Source organism: Balaenoptera physalus, assembly GCF_965194825.1.
Source record: "Balaenoptera physalus genome assembly, chromosome: 1".
NCBI lineage: Eukaryota > Metazoa > Chordata > Mammalia > Artiodactyla > Balaenopteridae > Balaenoptera > Balaenoptera physalus.
In genome coordinates this window covers 94,437,126-94,456,904 of record NC_138882.1, presented here as the reverse complement: position 1 = coordinate 94,456,904, position 19,779 = coordinate 94,437,126, and the positions used below count along the sequence as shown (strand labels likewise).

Here is a 19,779-nt window from a genome sequence, read left to right as displayed (position 1 = left end):
TTTCACCCACTGTCCCTGATACCATCTGGCCACACGTCAAGCAATTCAACTACTGTTCGTGTCCTCCCCTGAAACCGGAGAGCTGACGTTTATCTCCGGTAATCTGTCACTTTCCACCGCCCTCAGATGAGGCCCAGGCTATGTATAGCTGGGGGGTTGGCACATGATGTGTCCATGCAAGAGGCAGGCAAGGGAATGGAACAGCTATTTTATGAGATTCAAGTGATCATTGGGGCCTCTTGGGGCTGGACTGGGGGGCTTCTAAAAGAGCCTTGAGGGAAAGGGAGGCTGTTGATTGTTTTTATTGGCACTTTTGGGCTATCACCTTGGTCAAGGCCGAGGAAAAGACCCAAAGGTCATTGCTATGTGTTCTTTCCAGTCCACCACATTGAGAAGCAGTGTAACAACAACAATAAAAATAGCATCTATTGAGTGCTTGCTATATGCCAGATACTGCTCCAACACCTTACATGAATTATCTTATCGAATCTTCACAAAACCCACAGAAAGTAGAAGTTTGAGATGAGGAAATAGAGGCACAGAGAGGTTAACCAACTTGCCCAGAGCCACACAGCGTTTAAGTGACACAGCTGGGATTCCAACCCTGACACTCTGGCTCCAGGGCCCAAGCTTTCATCCATTACATTACATTCCTTTCATCTGGGCCTCAGAGGGACCTGGGCCCGAATCCTGGCTCTGCCATTTATCAGGTATGAGACTCTGGGCAGGTCACAACTTCTCTGATTTCAATTTTCTAATCTGAAAATACGAGATCTAATTCTTGCAGGAGTAACATGTATGCAAGTGCTTATGAATGTTTGTTCCCTATAAATTCACTATAGGGCAACCTCATTACCCAAGCCGGTGGTTCTTGAATCTGAGCCCGCGTCAGCATTACCTGGAGGGAAGCCTTGTAAAAGCCCAGATTGCTGGGTCCAACCCAGGATTCCTAATTAGGCAGGCCTGGGATGGGACCTACGAGTGTGCATGTCTGATAAGGTCTCAGGAGATGCTCATGCTGCGGGTCCTGGGTCCACACACTGAGAACCACCGCCTTACAACTGTCTCTAACATATAAACACAATCTCCCTGGGGAGCATTTTGTAATGTCCAAAATGACTGATTGAGGGAGGCTGTTCCTGGAGTCCAGGGTTTTTTTTTGTTTTCTGTTTTTCATACTAAAAATATTGCAATGGGATTTTGGGGGGAAAATGGATTTGACCGATATGGGGGTGAGGCCATGCCCTTTTCCAATTTTTTCTCAGCAGAGTTCTATTCCCGAGAGCCTGTGAAAATGCAGTCTGGTAGCCCAAATGCCGACACCCCTTGGTAACCCCCTTCCTGGGAAGAGTCCCACACATTATCCACCGCGTTCCTGCAGCCAGAGAGAGATTGTCCCTCTTCTAACGAGGCTTTCCATAGGTTGCTGCACTTCCTCAAAAAACAGAAAAAGAAAATCAGAGGGAAGGATGGAGGCTGCAGCTGGGAGAGCCCTTCTAAACGTAAAATGATGGCAGACAGGCCACTTTGCTGCATCTCCCCCATAGCGCACATTGAAAAGCAGAAGAGAAACCTGCTGCTGCTTGGCTGAACTTTACGAAATGTCTGACTAGTGTTTATTTTGATAACATCTGCTAACGACAACAAATGCCACGTATAACTAACCTGAGAGTGAGTTTTCAATGTACTTTCACATACACAGTAAATTCGAGAATAGTCCTTTCCTGAGCGCCAGACATGGGCCGTTCACTTTACACACACCCCTCTTTTCTCTTCAGAGGAACCCTGGGACAAGGGGTGGGTGGTCTCTAGTTTACAAAGGAAGGGGCTCAGCCTTGGGCAACTCAGTGACCTGCCCACTGTCTGGACGGTGTAAGGGCTCAGACCCACGGGCTCTCCCTCCTAAGCGTGGGCTTCTTGCATTGCGAGGCCACGGGCTCTCCCTCCTAAGCGTGGGCTTCTTGCATTGCGAGGCCACGGGGCGGGCTGCTGTTTACGGGTTGTGTTCACTCTTTCCTTTGGGTTCAGGAAATGCTCTCAGTTCCTTCACAGGGAAGCTGGGTGTGTGTGGCCAGGCTAAGGGATGGCTTGGGGTGCTGAGCCAGAGCAGTGTAAGGTAGAGGCAGGTGAGTGTGTGAAGGAGTATCTGCTGGCCCGTCTGCCTGCCCAGCACACGGCAGATGGTGAGGAGAGCTCTGCCTGGCTTGGGGCACCGGGCAGCAGGCGGGCGCTCCTGGAACAGGCTCTCTGGGCACTGAGAAGCGGCTCTGGCCTGCCCAGCCCATCGCACGGCAAGATGGTGCTCTGGCCGTGTTCCTGCATGTCTTTCCAAACAGAAATGGCTTATCTGGATCAAACTACATTCAGTCTACAGAAGAGGGAACCTCAGAGGTTTCATTGTACAGATGCAGTACTTTTGGGGACTGGCTTTTTTGATGGAACAAGTCATTTTTTTTTTGTAATACATCCTATTTTTATTTTTTTTAATTGTAGTAGAATTGATTTACAATGTTGTATTAGTTTCAAGTGTACAGCAAAGTGATTCAGCTATACAGGTATATGATATATAATATATATAACATATATATATTATGTATATATATCCTTTTTCAGATTCTTTGGAACAAGTCATTTTAGATGCCAAGGCTGAGCTGATAGTTATGCAAAAATACTCCACACCAACCAGTGACGCTCAAACTGCAAGTGAGCAGGGCTGCTGCTTTTAAAGAAAACTCTTGTGATTCTGAAACAGATTTTGTTTGTTTCTATTTTACTGCGTTACACTACAATTATCCTTATAATACTTTTATCACAGTGACTTTTGTGGTCTCTCATATCTCCGTTTAGAAATTTATAACTTTGGGAGGAGGTCTGCCTCAAGGATACGGTGACTAGATATCCTATTTGGGCTTGAATATTATCGAGGGCTTTTGCGGGTGGGAGGAGTGAGAAAAGAAGGTTCCAATGGTCTAAAAACTTCTGAATCAACACTGTATTTGCCATTTTGTAAAATCTCTATTTCCGTATTAATTCTGTGTATGGAAGAAAAAATTTAACTGTAATCAACTCAATCCACACTCTTACCATAGCACTTCTTGTCTTTTCGCCGTCTCACCCCAGGCTCTAGTTTTATTACTGAGACGTGCAGAGCAAACACACGTCAAACAGTTCATTGGCACGTGGGCTCTAAGGAGAAGTGCAACTTATCAGTGAGCCTGGGCATTCATCTTCTGAGAGCACTGGCTCTACACGAGGATTTAGTCTCAAAGCCAAACCAAAATAAGCCTGACCTCATCTGAGTTTTCCGAGTGCAGCAGGTGCAAGTTTGGAGAATCCCATCTTTGGGCAGTGAACAGTTGGAAGAAATACCTGAATCCTGTGTGCGTTGCTATTCTCTGCCCAGTGTTCCCCCATCATCCCATCTGTGGATTCCCTTGCCTCCAAAAATTTCATTTTGCCTGCCTCTCTTGAGGTTTGGAAATGCAACCACTGGGACATTTGCCAGTGCTAAATAGGTTTGAAGGCAGCATCAGCCTTAGAGAGCCCAGAGGTTTCTGCCCATACTGTGTATGTATTTTGGACTGAGAGTCCCATGGTTAAAAAACAAAAAATCTGTTTTACCCATATTTCAGCAGGATTAAACAGGGATGACAAACAGTTCCCTGAATCTGACAGATTGAGTTTGATTTTTCACATTTCCACTCAATTCTTTTTTAAAAACGGATTTAATTTTTAAAAGATATCAAGGAGAAATAGATTTCCAATATAGGCAATGTATCTACAATTCCATGCTTTTTTCTTTTCTCTCCATCCATCCTCCTACCCACCCACCCAACATTTATTAAATACCAAGTAGGTGGTGCTAAGCATTAGTCCCTCTACTCACACCAGTCACTTCAGTTCAACACATAGTCCAGTTGTGAAATTAAACACTGCTTAAGTGTGGGTGAAAATCCAGAATTCAAACTAGAGACACTTGTCCTTTTGTAAGTTGGCACCGCTTACAAACAGGAAGCGATCCAATTCAGCAATCCCAGTTCCTTGGTGTAGTGGAAGGAACACGATGTTTGGAAACAAGTAGATGTGGGTTCAAATCCTGCTTCATGCTGTGCCATTTTATTGCTTTGTGACTTTGGGCAATTTCTACTCAACTCTATGGAATCATTTCTTTGTACATAATGTGAGAATACGTTGTAAGAATTCAACAGAATGACATATGCAAAGCACCCATATGGGACATGTTTTATGGTAAGTTCATAATAAGTGCCATTTCCCTACTCCTCCATCCCCTTCTGTTCATTTAACATTCATTCAGCAAACACCGTTGAGAGCCCACTGTGAATCAGACACTGATCTAGGTGCTGGAGTACAGCAATGAGGAGAACAAGGTCCTTGCCTCTGTGGGTTTCACACTCTACAGCAGTGTAAAACAATATGCACTATGTCAGCCAAGTGCTATGGAGAAGAATAAAGTAAGGTTGAAGGGATAAGGGGGGTGCTTGGAGAGTGTGATTTATAAAGGTGGTCAAGATAACTTCTTTCATGAGATGACACTTAAGCATAGACCTAAAGGAAGTGAGTTCTCATCATCAACAAAAGAAGACCAACTCCTTAGTTACCAGGGACCATGTCATCTTCATTTTCTAAGTAAGCAGTGCATGAGTATTTGACAAATAAATGAGAGAATGAATATTTCTCTTTGGGTGTTCACAAGACTTAGTTCCACGTTATAGAACACTCACCAGTTTTCTCTGAGAAGCTTTCCCATACTTTTCTGTTAAACATGCTAACATGTTAGTATCCCATATTCATATACCCCCAGGGTTCTCAGATTTGTCATCTCTTTTGGAGAAAAGGGAAGTGTGCCATGGCAACCAAATAGATGCTTTTCCTCCCTTTCTGAAGGTAAATCCTGGACCCTGACCTAAGATTCTTAAGGCACCTTCTGATCTGGCCTTAGAAACCCCTGTAATTCCACTGGAAACCTCTCAAGGAGGGGGAGGCTTCCCATGGGCCCAGATCTTCCCTTTCTTAGGAGGTCCAAAGTATTAATCACTGACTGTGTGAGTGAAGGGACCGTGGGAGAAGACTGGGAGACCTGGCAGAGTCCCTAGAGCAGACCTGAATCCCTGCAGCCCCCAGACCAACTTCATGTCTCAGCAGTCCTCCAAATCAGAGGAATGCTGACAAGTCCATTGTCATTCAGGAGAGTCAACAGACCAAAGGTCAAGCAGGTGCAACATGATTATGGTCATCTGGAAAATTTCTCCAACCCAACAGACCAGTATAGTGCCTTGCAAACTTTAACATGCCTATGAATCACCTGTGGATCCTGTTTAAATGTAACAAACACCCTGGCTATACCATTGCCGCTGGTGTGGTCTGCCGTCCACATTTTGAGCATCAAGCCTCAAGTGGTCCACAAACTTGGCTGCACATTAGAACCACCCAGGGAGCTTTTAAAAACTGTAGCACCGGGATATCATCCCTTCCCCTATGACCAGTTAAATCAGTGCTGGGGAGGGGGTGGCGGGTGGTGGGAAAGACCCAGGCATAGGTGATTTTTTAAAACACCATAGGTGAGTCCAACGTGCAGCCAAGGTTGAGAACTACTGCAACAGGCCAAGAACAGGGGTTACATTTCAAGTTACAGGTGAAGGGAATTAGCATTTGATAAGCACCAGCTGTATTTCAGGCACTCAGCAGTCTACATAGTTCCTAAATAGTAAACAACGTAACAAAGTAATAATACCTGACACTTGTACAGCTTCTTATAATCTTACGAGAAATTTTTATTCACCTGCTTTCATTGAATTCTCTTAATTCACTGAGGTAGAAAGCACACAGTTGATTTTTTAGATGAGTAAAATGCGATGCATATTTGTGACTTGCCCAGGATCAAATAATAAATGAAAGAGAAATTCAGTTACTCTGACCCGCAGCTGTCTGTTTTGCCCAAGCACTGCAACCTCATCTGAAGTTGGGTACACGAGGATGGCTGTGCACAAAAGTCATGTCGACGACACTGGGCATATGGCAGAGTCTAAAGAGGCTGCAGTCACCCCACCAAAGATTTCTCACTGATATATAGATTGATTAGGAAACTGAGACCTGAATAGAGAAGGGAGCTCAGTCTGTTGTGGGCCTTGGCAGACTGAGAGCAGCGGCATTAGGACACTTAGCAGAACCCAGAAGCCTGCACTGCACGGGATTCAGGTTCTTGGTTCTGCCATAGATGACGGAACCAGCCTCCTCCTCCCCTGTAGGGGCTAACGGATGATCTGTTCTGGAATCACTGTCTAAAAAGTATTGGGAAATAACCTGCTTACCAGCCCTCGACAATCAGTCATAACAATAACCCTCCCTGCTGGTGGACCGGCCATTTCCAATAATTTTTAGGTAGTGATCTTGCCATTTGATATCCAAGAGGGCTTGGGAGAGAGCCCCTGGGCAGGTCATGTGTGGGGATGGCAGTGGCTTTTTTGTGGTGAGTGAAGTGGGACCTCCGTAAGCAGGAAAAGAAGGCCCTGCAGAGGGAATCCTCTGGGGAAGCATCAGAGGGGATGCAGAGGGGAAGCAGCCTCGGACCTCCCGAGAAACAACAGGTGCAGCTGGTCAACCTGGCGGGCAGCTACCGGGGTGATGTGGCTATTTCTGTGCCAGGACCCCAGGTTGCCTGCCAGTCCCAGGGACCAGTCACCCTAAACAAATCAAGTGATATGTACTGTTCACAGTGTGGAAAGCATTGCTTGTTCACCATCTATTCAGTGACTCATTCATTCATGCTATGATTCCTGAGAGTCCCACTACGAGCAACAGATATTTGACGAATGAGTATTTCTATTCAAGGATTCACAGTACGTATTTTCATGTTCTGAAACACACACTAACTTGCCTGAGAAAAATCCCCTGTAGTTTTTCCTAATCCTGTAAATGTATATTGGTTACAGGTTGGTGTGTTTAGCTGCTCCCATAGGACATATATACACAGTGCACAGCCTCAGCTCTGGAGATGAATGTGATCAGAGTGTCCAGCGATTCCAACACTGAGGCCTCCTTTCTCCTTTCCCTCTAGAGATGTTTAAGTGGCCATGAAATCATTTCTACGTAAGCATGAATCTCACTAGGAAAAGTTTTCCCCTTTTCCTTCCTTCTTTTTCAGGTTGGAATGCTGGTTTCCTAGAGGTGGAGTGGCGTAGAGGAAAGGAAATGGGCCTTGGCCTGGGGGATAAGATCTGTGTGAAGGCAGGAGGGGAAGAGGAAGAAGTAAATGGTTCCCCACACCTGGCCTAGGCATTTGGCAGGACCATGACACCGTTTCCAGAGAGCTCAGGAACTCACAGTGTGGACACCATACTGCTGGGGTTCCTTCTGACATCAAGGCATCCTCTGTCACACAACCAGGCCATTCATTCAGTTGTGTTTTTGGCTCACAAGCAGTTTTTTTGCCCTTGTCCATAGGAACTTGATTCCATCTGTGTTTTTTTGTTTCTTTTTTTTTTTTTTAACTTCCCCCCTTACCAAGTTTGCTTTGAATTCAGTTGCCTTCAGGAAGCTTCCAATCTAGGGGGAGAACTCCAACATATGTCTCCAAGGAGAGAAAGAGTGAGTTAGAAGGAGCCTGAAGGAAGTGGAAGAACTTCTTAAATGGATGGAGGCTGCAGTGTGACCGAAAATGCGGAAGGGGCCTAATTTAAGAATTGACGCTGATAATGTTGTTGAATCTATCAGACACAGGCTCCGTAAGCCTTGGCGATCAGAGGGAGAGGGTCTGTGATCAGGGAAAGTCACTCCACCTTTCTGGGCGTGGCTGGCTGTGAATAAGCAACATGGCATCACATCACCAGTCCTGAGCTCTCTGAAAGTGGCCCGGGGTCCTCAGTCTCTAAAGTGATGGGTCAGGCTGGGCTGTATCTAAAATCCCGACTGAAAGGCAGTGTGGGCTGAAAGGAGTCAGCATTTGTCCAGTACCTTCTGTGTGCCAGAAGCTGAGCTCTTGCCGTCCTGCCCCACTGAATCCTCACACCGTCTCCAGCATCTCACATCACAAGTAAGGAACCTGAACACAGACAGACTTCCTTGGGAATTAAACCCAGGTCTATCTGATTTGGAAGCCCATGTTAGAGCACATCACCTCTCAAGCATTTCAACCTGAGAGAGGTCAGTGATGTCGAATGTGGGAGGACTTTCTCTGGCAATATTTATAGAACATGATAGGCATAGCACTTGCACTGCAGTTTCAAGGCGAAGGTGGAAGCAGGCAACAAAGGAACAAGGAAGAATCAAATTCAGTGCCCGTATCCTTCTCTTGTGTCTCTGAGTCCTGCAGTACTAACAGGATTCAGCCATTGTGGTATGACTACGTTTGCTGACTTGGCCAAAGCTAAAGGAAATAGTATACAAAATTGCAACTCCCTTTATAATCTGAGTTGACACCTCAATAGAAAAAATGGGGAAAAGGCATAGAAAAATAAGAAAAAGTGTAAATGGCAAATAATTTTATGAAAAATTCAGCCTAACTAGAAATCAAAGAATGTCCATTAAAACAACAATAAAAATATAAATAGACAAAGGTTTTTAAAACCCTGAATATTGTGTCAGTATCCAAAAAGAGAGAAATTCTGTAATGGCCTATATGGGAAAAGAATCTAAAAAAGAGTGAATATACGTATATGTATAACTGATTCACTATGCTGTACACCTGAAACTAACACAACATTGTAAATCAACTATACTCCAATAAAAATTTTTTTAAAAAATTAAAAGGAAAAAACAGAGAAATTATCTTAAAAATATGTATGATCATACAATGGAATACTATGCCAGCATTAACATGTTTGTCAAGAATTTAAAGCTATTTAGTGACATAGGAACACTCACAATATACTGAAACAAAATAAGCAGGAAACAAAACTATAAAAATGGTATAAACCTAATTGGAAAATGTGATTTTATGCATAGAAAAAAAATACTGGAAAGAACTCTATCAGAACATTAACCATATTTAGTTCTGGGTGGCAGTTCTTGTTGCCTGCTTTGTCTTTTCCACATAGTCTAACATATTCTTACATGAGTGTGTTGTTACTTTGTGGATGAAATGCCCAACCAAGAATCAGGATTACCAGCTGTGTAAGTCACAACACTGCAAGGCCGTATGTATGACATGAGAGGTTCAGTAAAATCTAGATGGTTCTCAAGGTTCTTTTGAACTCTAACACTTCACTCATTCATTCAACAAGCATTTACAGAACATCTGTATAGAGCTACGTACAATGCACCAACACTGGGGTCCCCCAGAATTAGACCCCAACGAAACTCAAAGCAAAGTTTGAGTGTGATGCCTCGCGGTGCCATTTGATTTGCCCTTTTTCTGCCTAAGCTTTTAATGGTCTCATATTCTTCCCTTTCTCCTCTTCCCCTTATCAAACCCTGCTTTCAACACAAAACTCAAACTTGATCAGATGGAAGTGTAAATGAATAGCAATGTCTTAAAAGACGGCTTCTCCCAGAGAGGCTTGACTAAGTAGGGATAAAAATTTTACCTAAAGGAACGAGGCCCTCGTGGCCAAATTTTAGGAAAAAGCTAGTGGGGTGGGAAAAGATTTGGGAGCTATCAGAACCTTAGCTCTTGCGGTTCCCTCCCCGACCCTCGCTTATTTGTCTGGTAAATTCTACTCATTTTCACAAATCAATTCTTCCTTGTCATGCCTTCCACATCTCTCCCAGAGGGCGGCGTGTTTCCTCTTTCCTCTGCTCTCCCAGAGGACCTTACGTTGCCCTACTATTACAGTGACCCCGTTGCACTGTGGCTTTTCATTTGTATTGCACTGTAATTTCCACATCAGGCTATGAGCCACCTGAGTGCCTCACGTTCCCAGTATCCACAGCGTGCACCCCAAGGCCCAACCTAGAGTAAGTGACAGATGTATGACTAAATGATCTGCATTTCAAGGCCCCAAGTCAGGCAGTGACCTCCTTACCCTGTGGATGGGGCTGTTTCTGGGTGTTTCAACGTCAGTCCTTACAGCAGCAGACACAACATTGACCATAGTACCTTTGGATTTTTTTATCAGAATGGGATGGCCCTTATGTGACGAGTTATGAACTTCTAATTCCTAACCTTCTAACCCTTAGAAATTCCCCAGGGTTTTCAACCTGAGGATGGCAACTCATCACCGGAGAGGGAAATCAATTTAATAGGTTGGGATTAGTATTTTTTTTTTAATGAAATACAATAGAAGAATAGAAAAGAACAATAAAATAGAAGACAAAAGTATTTTAAATCCAAGTATTCCCCAAATAATAATGTGTTGTCCTATGAAACTTTTGTTTCACCTGTGTATGTGTCTGTACACATTAGGTCACAGTGAGTTATGATAAAAAACATGGACAGCCTCCTTCCCCGGGGGGGTGGTGGTGGGATGAATTGGGAGATTGGGATTGACATATATACACTAATATGTATAAAATAGATAACTAATAAGAACCAGCTGTATAAAAAATAAATAAAATAAAATTCAAAAATCCAAAAAAAAAAAAAAGAAGAAAGAAAGCCACCTTCCCAAACTATTGGGAGGGAAGGAGCCCACCCCTTCCCGTGCTGTCTGCCCAGGGCTGAGATTTCACTGTCTCCTCCCCTCCTTCTATCCCAAACAGACACAGCTCTGGGATGGGCAGGATATTTTCCTTAGTGTAGGTTTGGAGTCCAGGGAATTAAGAGGACAAAATAGGCTTTTCTGACCACAAAGAAAATTTAGAGGTTCACATCTACCCTCTCTTATCAGTCATGGGATTCCTGGAACCAGTTTTGTCCTAGATGCTGAGGAACAGCTTGCACCTGACAGGTATCTCAACAAAGACCCACCCCTCCCCTCCCCGACCCACACGGAGGGAGCCCTACCTCCCCCAGGGTGTGGACATTTGAATAAGCAGTGCCTCTGGGGCTCTGTGCCTCTCAGCCCTGTTGGTGATACAGCTGGCATCATCAGGCCCAGGCCCACAGGCTGAGTGCTCTATTTAAGGAAGACTCTTGAAATAATACTGAACAGGGTATCCACCAACTCCTTGTACATTGTCTCATTTGATTCCAGCAGTAACGCAGTACAGGGGCTAAAACTGCCTTCACCTGCATGAGTAGAGTAATCTTGGGCAACTTAGCCTCTCTGTGCCTCAGTTTCCCCATCTGTCAAAGGGGGATAGTAACTGTATCTACATCAGAGAAGTACTGTAAAGATCAAACCAGCTACCACATACAATCCCTGCACACAGGAAGCATTCAATAGATGTTGATTATTATTATTTAATCATCTCATAAACCTGTATGATAGTTATTATTTTTTTCAGATTTATACATAAGAAAATGAGGCTCAGAGAAATTAAGTAACCTGCCCTATGTCATGTGTCCAGTAGAGGCAAAGCCAGAATATAAATCAGGAACTCCTGACTCCAAGTTCTGTGATCTCTTTCCCTTAGCGATTTAGGAGTCTGCAGGGCATCAGACTACCTCCTGTGCTGAACTTCCCCCTTGTCAGTCTCTGCCGGGCACTCTTGGATCAAAGGTGGCTGGAAGGATGGAGAGTTCAGGGCAAAGCTCCTTCTCAGGATTTTCCTTGGGAGTACAGAATTCATCTTTGGGGGAGACAGATTCTTGGGGGAGTTTGTGTGTGTGTGAGTGTGTGTGTGTGTGTGTGTGTTAATATAACAGGGAATCAGAAATGGGGTCATTGCTTGCACTGGCATTCTTTCTGAGTTCTAGGCTAAGTGGCCAGTGATGAGCATATATGGTAGAATCCTTATGCCTTCAATTAACTTTTCATAAATATGTCTCTATAATTGAGTAGGGCAGTTTGAGATGGAGATAATCATGTTAGTGAGGGTTTCATGGGCTGGGCAGCAGCTGTGCTGTATGTCCCGGTTTTTCCCAGCCTGTAATTTTCCCGTATATATAGTACAAAGACCTGATAACGGTCCCTGCTTTTTCCTCACTTGTAACCCACAGAGGTTTTTTGTCCACCAGAGCTCTCTGTAATGACCACACTGCCATATATAAATCCTCTGAAAATAGATATGTGTATGATGATCGGGAGACACAGGATTCTGCAATACTTTTTTAATTATCAAAGATATTTTGATGTGTTTGGGGTGGTTTTCCTGGATTTTATTACAGCCAATTTTTTTTTGAGAATTAAAATGCACATGGGTTTTACATGGTAATTCTGTTCATCAGAGTCTTTGATTACAAAGTATGCCAGTTATGTCTCAATAACACTGGAAAAAAAAGAAAGAAAATAAGGCATCTGATTGAGCTGAACTTTCTGGCTGTGCCGGTTAATAAACTGCTGTAGTTCTCCAGTAGTCCTTTTCACAGATTTGTGCCTGGGCTGAGCGGGACCTGGGGACTGATAAGGGATCTTGGTGCCTATTAGAATTCTTGGCACTCACAGGTGTTCCTGAGTGTAAGCGATCTGAAACTGTCCAGGAGGAACTGTGGGAGGAGTTCCTGGGGCACTCACACAGGATTAGAGAACGAGTCCCAGCGCCAGGTTTACGGACAGGCCATGTAATGCAGATGAAATAAGAACTGACTTCAGCATCTTCCCTGAACTCACACCAAGAACTTTCTGAGAAAAAGAAATATTCCCATTAATGAACGCGCAGCTAAAATCTTCCCACATCTACACTGTGCGATGCTGACTAAAACCAAGTCACAAGAGAGGCTCATCGCTTAGTGATATTCCCCGTCTGACCCACGAGGACAGTCAAGGTCAAATGACTCCTGCTTCATCAGGATCATGGGGAGACTTAACGGAACAAGGAGTAGGAAATAAGCACGCCGAATGAAACCTGCAAATAACCCTGAATTTCATTTCAGTCAGGCTTTTTAACAATAGCTTTAACATTCTCTGAGAAAAAGAGTAGCTGGAACTATTGCCCTTGAGAAATCAAGAGGACCATCAGATGACAGACGTTACATCTTTACAGACTATTATGCACCATGCAGCACATTCAATTGTCCCATCTTAAGAGTCTGGACCCACCCCTGTTTTTCACACATCCCAGCTTTGCAACAAGAATATCTTCAGATTTGCCTGAGACTGAAATGGGGCAAGACTTCAGGATACATTCTCAGCGCCCTCAGGTCCTCACATGCCGACCACTGGCCAGCTCCCGCTCCCTTGGACCACGTGGTCTGGGGGCCCCCCACTCACCTCCAGCACGATTTCTTTCAGTTGGAACTGTTTCTGCGCGGCTTTATCTGAAGACACGGGCTCATGGTAGTAGAGGCAGAGCAAGTCGTATTTCTTCAAAACCTGCTTGAAGTTCTTCTCGGTTAGACTGACCACGCGGTCCTTGCCGTCATAGGTGGGGAAGTTCAGCCCCTCCTCTGCCCTGCAGGAGGACAGCAGGTAGACCGCCATCACAAACAGGTGGGTTCTCTTCATCTGGGCGAAGTTTTGTTTTTCTTTCCCAGAAACACCGTGTGTAGGAAAGAGGCTGGTGCCTTAGAGGACTTGCTGGGAGCAGTGGGGAGCAGAGAGGCCGATCTCGTCTCTCTCCTTGGCCCTTCCTGGGCCCGAGAACCCCTTCTTCACCTCCTCCGGCTGCTGACTGTAATCGTGGGCTTGGGACGAAGCGTGCAGAGGCTCACACCCATGCGTGTGTAGAACCAGAGCCAGGCTAGGCGGCCCAGCCCCAGATACCTCGCATAGCTCTGCCCAGCCCCTGTCTCATCAGGAACTCCATTTTTAGGATGCAGTTGTTTCAGGCTAAAAATAAATCATGCAATGAATTAAAAAGTTAGATATGGCACCGTTGAGGGATTCGCTGATACAGTTTGTCAGGCCGGTGGAGGAGGAGATGGGAGGGAGACGGGGGCACGTGTGCACATGAAATAAGGAGGGCGGGAAGGTCAGAGGAGAGAAATTCACTCAGAGGGAGGAGGAGAAAAGGAGAGGAGAGAGACGTGGCGCTTGGATGCCACTCAGGATATGCACAGGGCCACTCAGACACTATTGAATCGGTCTATTACCCCCGGGAACTATTTCAGTCTGTCCCTTCCCGGCAGGCTGTTCATCCCCTACCTACTCACTGCTGACCTGGGGACCAGCCGGACCCCCAGGTGGACTTGACGTTCTGCACCTGCCTTTCCCTGGCTGCCCGTTGCGCCATGTCCCCGTGGCTCTGCCAGTCACTGGGCGAGGGATGTAGGGTCACCCTTTCTCCACGGAAAGCGCTCCAGGAGCCCAGCCCACCCGGGGTCACATTTCCTCTCCTTCTGCCCCTGCTCACAGCTGAACGCCGCTGACACCAGGAGATCCTGACCCGTTCTAAAATTAAATAAAATAAAAGTTCAACAGCCTTCCTCAGAAACCCTCTTAGGCTTTTCGCTATCATCCCCGTCATCTTTCTTTTTTAACATGAACCCCCAATGTATCATTTTTCCCCCTTTCCTCTTCATTAGAGACAGACTGATGTAGAGAGTCCAGGAGCCGAACAGATCTGAGTTCAAATCCGTGCTCTGCCTCTTAATGGCTGAACAGACTTTGGAGGGTCACTCACCCTCTCTGATTCTCAATCTCCCTCCCCCACCCCCGATGCCCACCATGTAAAATGGGGACAATTACGACTATATTGTAAGGCTTGGAACACAGAGATGGGAAGGCATGGTACAAAGCAGTTACCCAAACACGGCAGCTATTATAGTTACTTCATTCTTCCTGGAGATGGTGGAACATAGGTTATTATAATAATTACTTCTCAGTTTCTAATAGTAATGGTTTGTGAACCCTTTTCTCTCTGCCTTCTTGAATCCAGCAGGCAACTGGGGCAGACGTGATTAGGGCTCATTGCACAGGGGAGCTAACTGAGCTTCAGGGAGCTCAGCACCTTGTCAGAGATCGCATTCCCAACTGCTTGAGTGAGGGTTCAGCTCTGCCTTGGAGCCTGGTGTTCCTGGGTGTTTTCACTCTGATGGGGCAGTTCCCCCACAGACACCTCTTTTCTTACGTGGCTCCATCTTTTCTGGTCAAACAACAGTCCACCCATGTCTTTCCACTCTTTAGAGTAGTCTAATGGCTCCCATGATTTAGGCCACAATTTTTTCTTCTTCTGGTTGGAAAATCAGCTTTGGAAATAGCAAGGACTTTGTCCCATACAAACTTTGCAGGGAACAGAAGGAAAAAAGAAGTTCAGTGGCCTACATGAGTGAAAGCAAGCCCCTCTACTGCAGCTAGAGGTCCTGAGGCTGACAGTCAGGCTGACAGGAGTTGTCTTTAGGACAGGTTCATGTCCAGGAAGCCAGGACCTTGGGGAACCCCTCGCTGAAACCCATGACAGCATTCAGTTCTTTCTGATGGTGAATTCTCTAGGCTTTTAAAGATAGAGCCAAGAATAGCCATTCTAAGATGTGGTTAGCTTTTCAGGTCACTTGCAAGCGTGCGAGATCTCTGATTTCTTTAGAAAATTTAAGGGGAAAATGATTTTTGAGTGAAACAATGTATGTCTTGTCTTTTCAAGGTCAGCTTCCAAAAACTGTTCCCAGTTGTCTCAATCTCATTGGCTTATCTTTATTTAGAATTTGCTCCACGTCTCTTAATATATGCTTTTTTGAAATGTCACCAAAAAACTGAGAGATGTTTAAAGTCAGAGTCTTTGAATTTCCCACTGACTTGCAACTGATGAAAAGTACCAGGGTAAAGGGATAATTTTTAAAAATTCAGTTTAGCCCTCAAGTCTGGCTTATGACCAACTGTGTATTAACAGAAAAAAAGCTCCAGTGTGGAAAGTTCCTGTCCCTAAATCCTGGCTCAATTTGGGGCCGCAAAGCCCAGCCCTGAGGACGGCATGGCCACTCACACGTGTTGTGGTGATGAGGTTTCCCACCGTCCACCCACACCTAGACACGGGGGCTGACATGCGTGCCCCCCTCTTAGTAAGGTTAGGTTTTGCCTGATCGACTTTTTATGTCCCAGCCATTTTTTTCTGACTGCTTTTTATTGTTTTTGTTTTTCCTTTGCCTTCTTGCTCACCAACCTTAATGTATTTATTTTGTAAACAAGGAATGCTTCTGACATGTCTGAGTCAAGTTGGCATCTAGCAAATCAGCTTTTCATTCCAGTTTTAGCAGCTACCCAGGTCAGGGTGTCACCTACACATGCCTAGTTTATGTGACTGTGCTGAATTGTACATGTGTCTTTATGTACCATTAGCAGGTATTTTTTGTCTTTGTTTTTAAACAAGAAAGGATAAAACAGAGGAAAGAAATCAATATAAATGTATGTTAACTATTGTCACGATATATGACATAGGCCCCTTGTTTTTGCTAACAATTTCCAGTCCCTCACTCCAAGTGGCCACTCCCTAGAATCCTGTATTCTAACCTCCCCCTTTCACTTGTTTACCCTTGACAGGTGGCAGGACCGTTTTGCATATATTATTTAACTGGATCTTCACATAACTCATTTTACAGATGAATCAGGATTTGAAGCCATGATCTTTCATTTATTTGTTAATTAAATACATTTTTATGGGGCACATTCTATGTACCAGACACTCTACTGGGTACTGGGGTTGGACACATCCATCTGAACTCACTGAGTTTACATCCGGGAGGGGAGATGAGCAATAAATAATCAATGTACTTAAGGGGTATATGTGTGTGCACCCATGTAAAATAGGACTTCAAATAGAGGCACGTGCTCTAAAGAGCAGTTGAGAAGGACAAGGGAGAGCCTGCGACAGTGGGTGGGAGGTGGCCGTTTTGGACCGGGGGTGAAGGAAAGCATCTTCAAGGAGGGAACCTAGGAGCAGCAGGGAGCACAGGGGTGAGGCAGAGAGCAAGCTTCTTCCAGGGAGAAGCAGGTGCTTCCGCGCTGAGACCTACGGGGATTCCACCACTAGGGGGCGTTGCATCCACCTCCTCCTTCCTCCGATGAAAGCATCAGTTTTCTCTCTCAGACTTTTCTGTCTGTTAATAAGACATATGGGCTCACACCTACATGGGTGGGTCCACAGGGTAGGGAACCTATCTGAACGACTCGGAGGCAGCTCAGAGAGGGCTGTGACCCGGAAGTCAGGACACCTGGATTCTGGGCTGGTCTGACAAAGCTCAACCCAGATGTGTGACCTTGGTGAGTCTCCTCACCTCTCGGCCCTCACATTTCCAATTTGTGGAAAAGAGGGTCAGACTCACTGGTCTCCCATGGCCGCTTTCTGGCTCTAAACTTCTAGAATTTGTTCTGCCCATAGAATATTTTCTTTCCCAGGATAGGCCCTGGCACAGGCCACAGGTTTGAGGAAGTTCGTTGACTGTTACCTGCGGAAGAGGGTTTGATGGGCGTGACTCTCACAAGTCCAAGCTTGCGTCTCCTCCAAGGCAGAGGTAGAGGACTTCACCGCCTCCAAAAGCCCCTTCTTTGGCTAAAATACTCCACCCAGTGGACAAAGCGGAGTATGGCATCTTTCTTTCTTTGAGCCCATTCCTTCCATTCCGCTGCGCCACGGGCCAGGGGAGTCAGCATGCTGGCCTGGAAGAGAAAGTCCCAGAAATGCCTGTGTCTACAGCCGGGTGCTCGAGGCTTCCTCTGGTCAAATCAGAACGGTCCTGCCAGCAACCCCAAGGCCTTCCTTTTCCTCTTGACTCTGAATATCAGGCAGCTCCAGGAGCCTTCCCTGGTCCCCAGCACCAGAAAACTCCTAAATAGAACCGAGCAGAGAAAGATCAATGCTAGGTTTAAAAAGAGCTAGGTTGTATAACCGTCCAGATCTTAACGAATGTCACTTCCTCAGGGAGGCCCTCAGGGTAGACCAGGAGCTGACATTCACTCCCCTTAGGTACCAACCATACTTCTCCTTGGGAACATCCCTCCCATTGGGGATTCTTTTTTCCCCAGCTAGACTGAGCCTTATAGGAGCCGGGACAGCATCTGTTCAAAGTATTCCTTGCAACTGGCCTTGCCAATAGTAGTTCGCATTAAATATTTGTTAAATAAATGTGAAGCACTAACTTTGTACCAGGTCTTATTTTAAGTACTTTGCAAAATTTAACTTATTCTTCTTAAAAACCCAGGAGGTTGATAGCTTTAGTATTCCCAGATGGGTAAGCCGAGGTACAGAGAGGTTAACTAACTTGCACAGGGTCACGTGGCTAGTAATAGCAGAGCTGGGGTTTGAACCCAGAAGGTGGACGTTGTGCTTTGTTTCTGTTTTCTCTACCACTTGCAACAACAGCTAGATGCCTCTCTCAGGGGGCTCATGAAGTCACTTGGACAAGCCAGAAATTGCTTCAGAACCATAAATGGCTGCCCACAATGTGAGACTGCTCATTTGTGGACATGTTCTGGGTTTTGACCCTGTACTGAGTCACCTCCTGTGCTCTCTGTGTGTATAAGAGGAAAAGCAAGAAGGGAACTAATGTTTTCAGTGCTTGCTATGAGCCGGTCATTGGGCTCATTACATTTTATACATCATCTCACTTAAAGTTCTATCAAGCTAAGTATTATTCCTTCCATTTCACAGATGAGGAGACTGGAATTCAAGATCAAGTACTCTACCAAATTAATACAGCTGATAAGTAGCAGAGACTGGATTTGGACCCTGTTCTGTCTGGCTTGTCATGATCCCAGGCTATTCTGCATAAGGAAGGGGACCCTTCTCTGTCTCCTTCAGGGAAAAACAAAAATAGAAAAACTTAGAGAAAATTTAAAGGACAAGAAAATAAAAAGAAACCAGCTTTTTTTTTTTTTTTTACAAGAGAGAAAAGAGGAACAATTGGAAAAGAGAGAAGAAAGAAAGAAAATGAGAAATTTAGTTCAGAAAAAAATGTACATGAGAGCAGATAAAAGGAAAGCTTAAGGTTTATTTGTCCTGGAACTAGAAGGAAGTATAGACTTCTCAGGAAAAACAGTAAAAGAACAGAAAAACAAAACCAAAACCAAAACCAAAAATCACCTGGATATAGAGGTTACGTCAAAGTGTCCAAATGGAGATTGTGACGGGCAGAATCCTGCCCCCTCGATCCACTCCCCAAGATGTCCAGGTCCTCACATTTCCATGTGAACTTCAGAATCAGGTCATCAAGTTAAAAAAAAAAAAAGTCCATTGAGATCTTGATCGTGTTTAATAACTATCTTATTTCTAATTATAATAACTATCTTAAGATCCTTGTCCGCTAATTCTGACATCTGTGTCGATTCTGGGTCAGTTTCAATTATTATTATTCTCGTCATTATCCGTCATATTTTCTTGCTTCTTTGAATGCTTGATAATATTTGATTGGCTGCCAGACTTTGTGAATTATTTTTTAAATGTTTATACATCTTCATTTTTAAATAAAGTGCTTTATTTTTAAATTTTGTATAAGTCTTCTTAAACTTTGTTCTGTGATGAAGTTAATTTTTTGGAAACAGTTTAATCCATTCTGGTCTTAATTTTAAGATTTTCTTTTTTGGCAGAACCAGAGCAAATTGAAAATTGAAATTTAGCTATGGATTATACAAGCAAGACTAGACAACAACTGCTTCTATGATAATGATGTGGGTCATTCTTGTAGACTGCACTTATCTCAACAAATTAATTTTTATAATTTTTTTAGTTTATTTATAAAGAATTATAAAAGCTAAAGGTATAGCAGTGAGATTATGCTAGGGTGCAAGTAACAAAAAGCCCATGCAAGCTGGCTTAACTTGTATTACTGGAGGCAGGGAAGGCTGTAGGGTTGGTTTGATTCATCTGCTTGACAGTGTCATCAGGATCTTTTCTGGTTTCATCTCTCTGCTCTGC

The 19,779-nt window shown here is 44.6% G+C and overlaps 1 protein-coding gene across 1 annotated transcript in view; it reads right to left on the bottom strand.

Annotated features, from left to right (window-relative positions):
- The window catches only part of CASQ2 (calsequestrin 2), a 61,331-nt gene extending 47,635 nt beyond the window's left edge, over window positions 1–13,696 (bottom strand). Inside the window, exon 1 of the mRNA XM_082459522.1 lies at window positions 13,209–13,696. Within this exon, the coding sequence (XP_082315648.1) occupies window positions 13,209–13,442 (234 nt within the window). The 5' untranslated portion in view covers window positions 13,443–13,696. The remainder of the gene's footprint in view (window positions 1–13,208) is intronic.
- Between the last annotated feature and the right edge of the window lie 6,083 nt (window positions 13,697–19,779).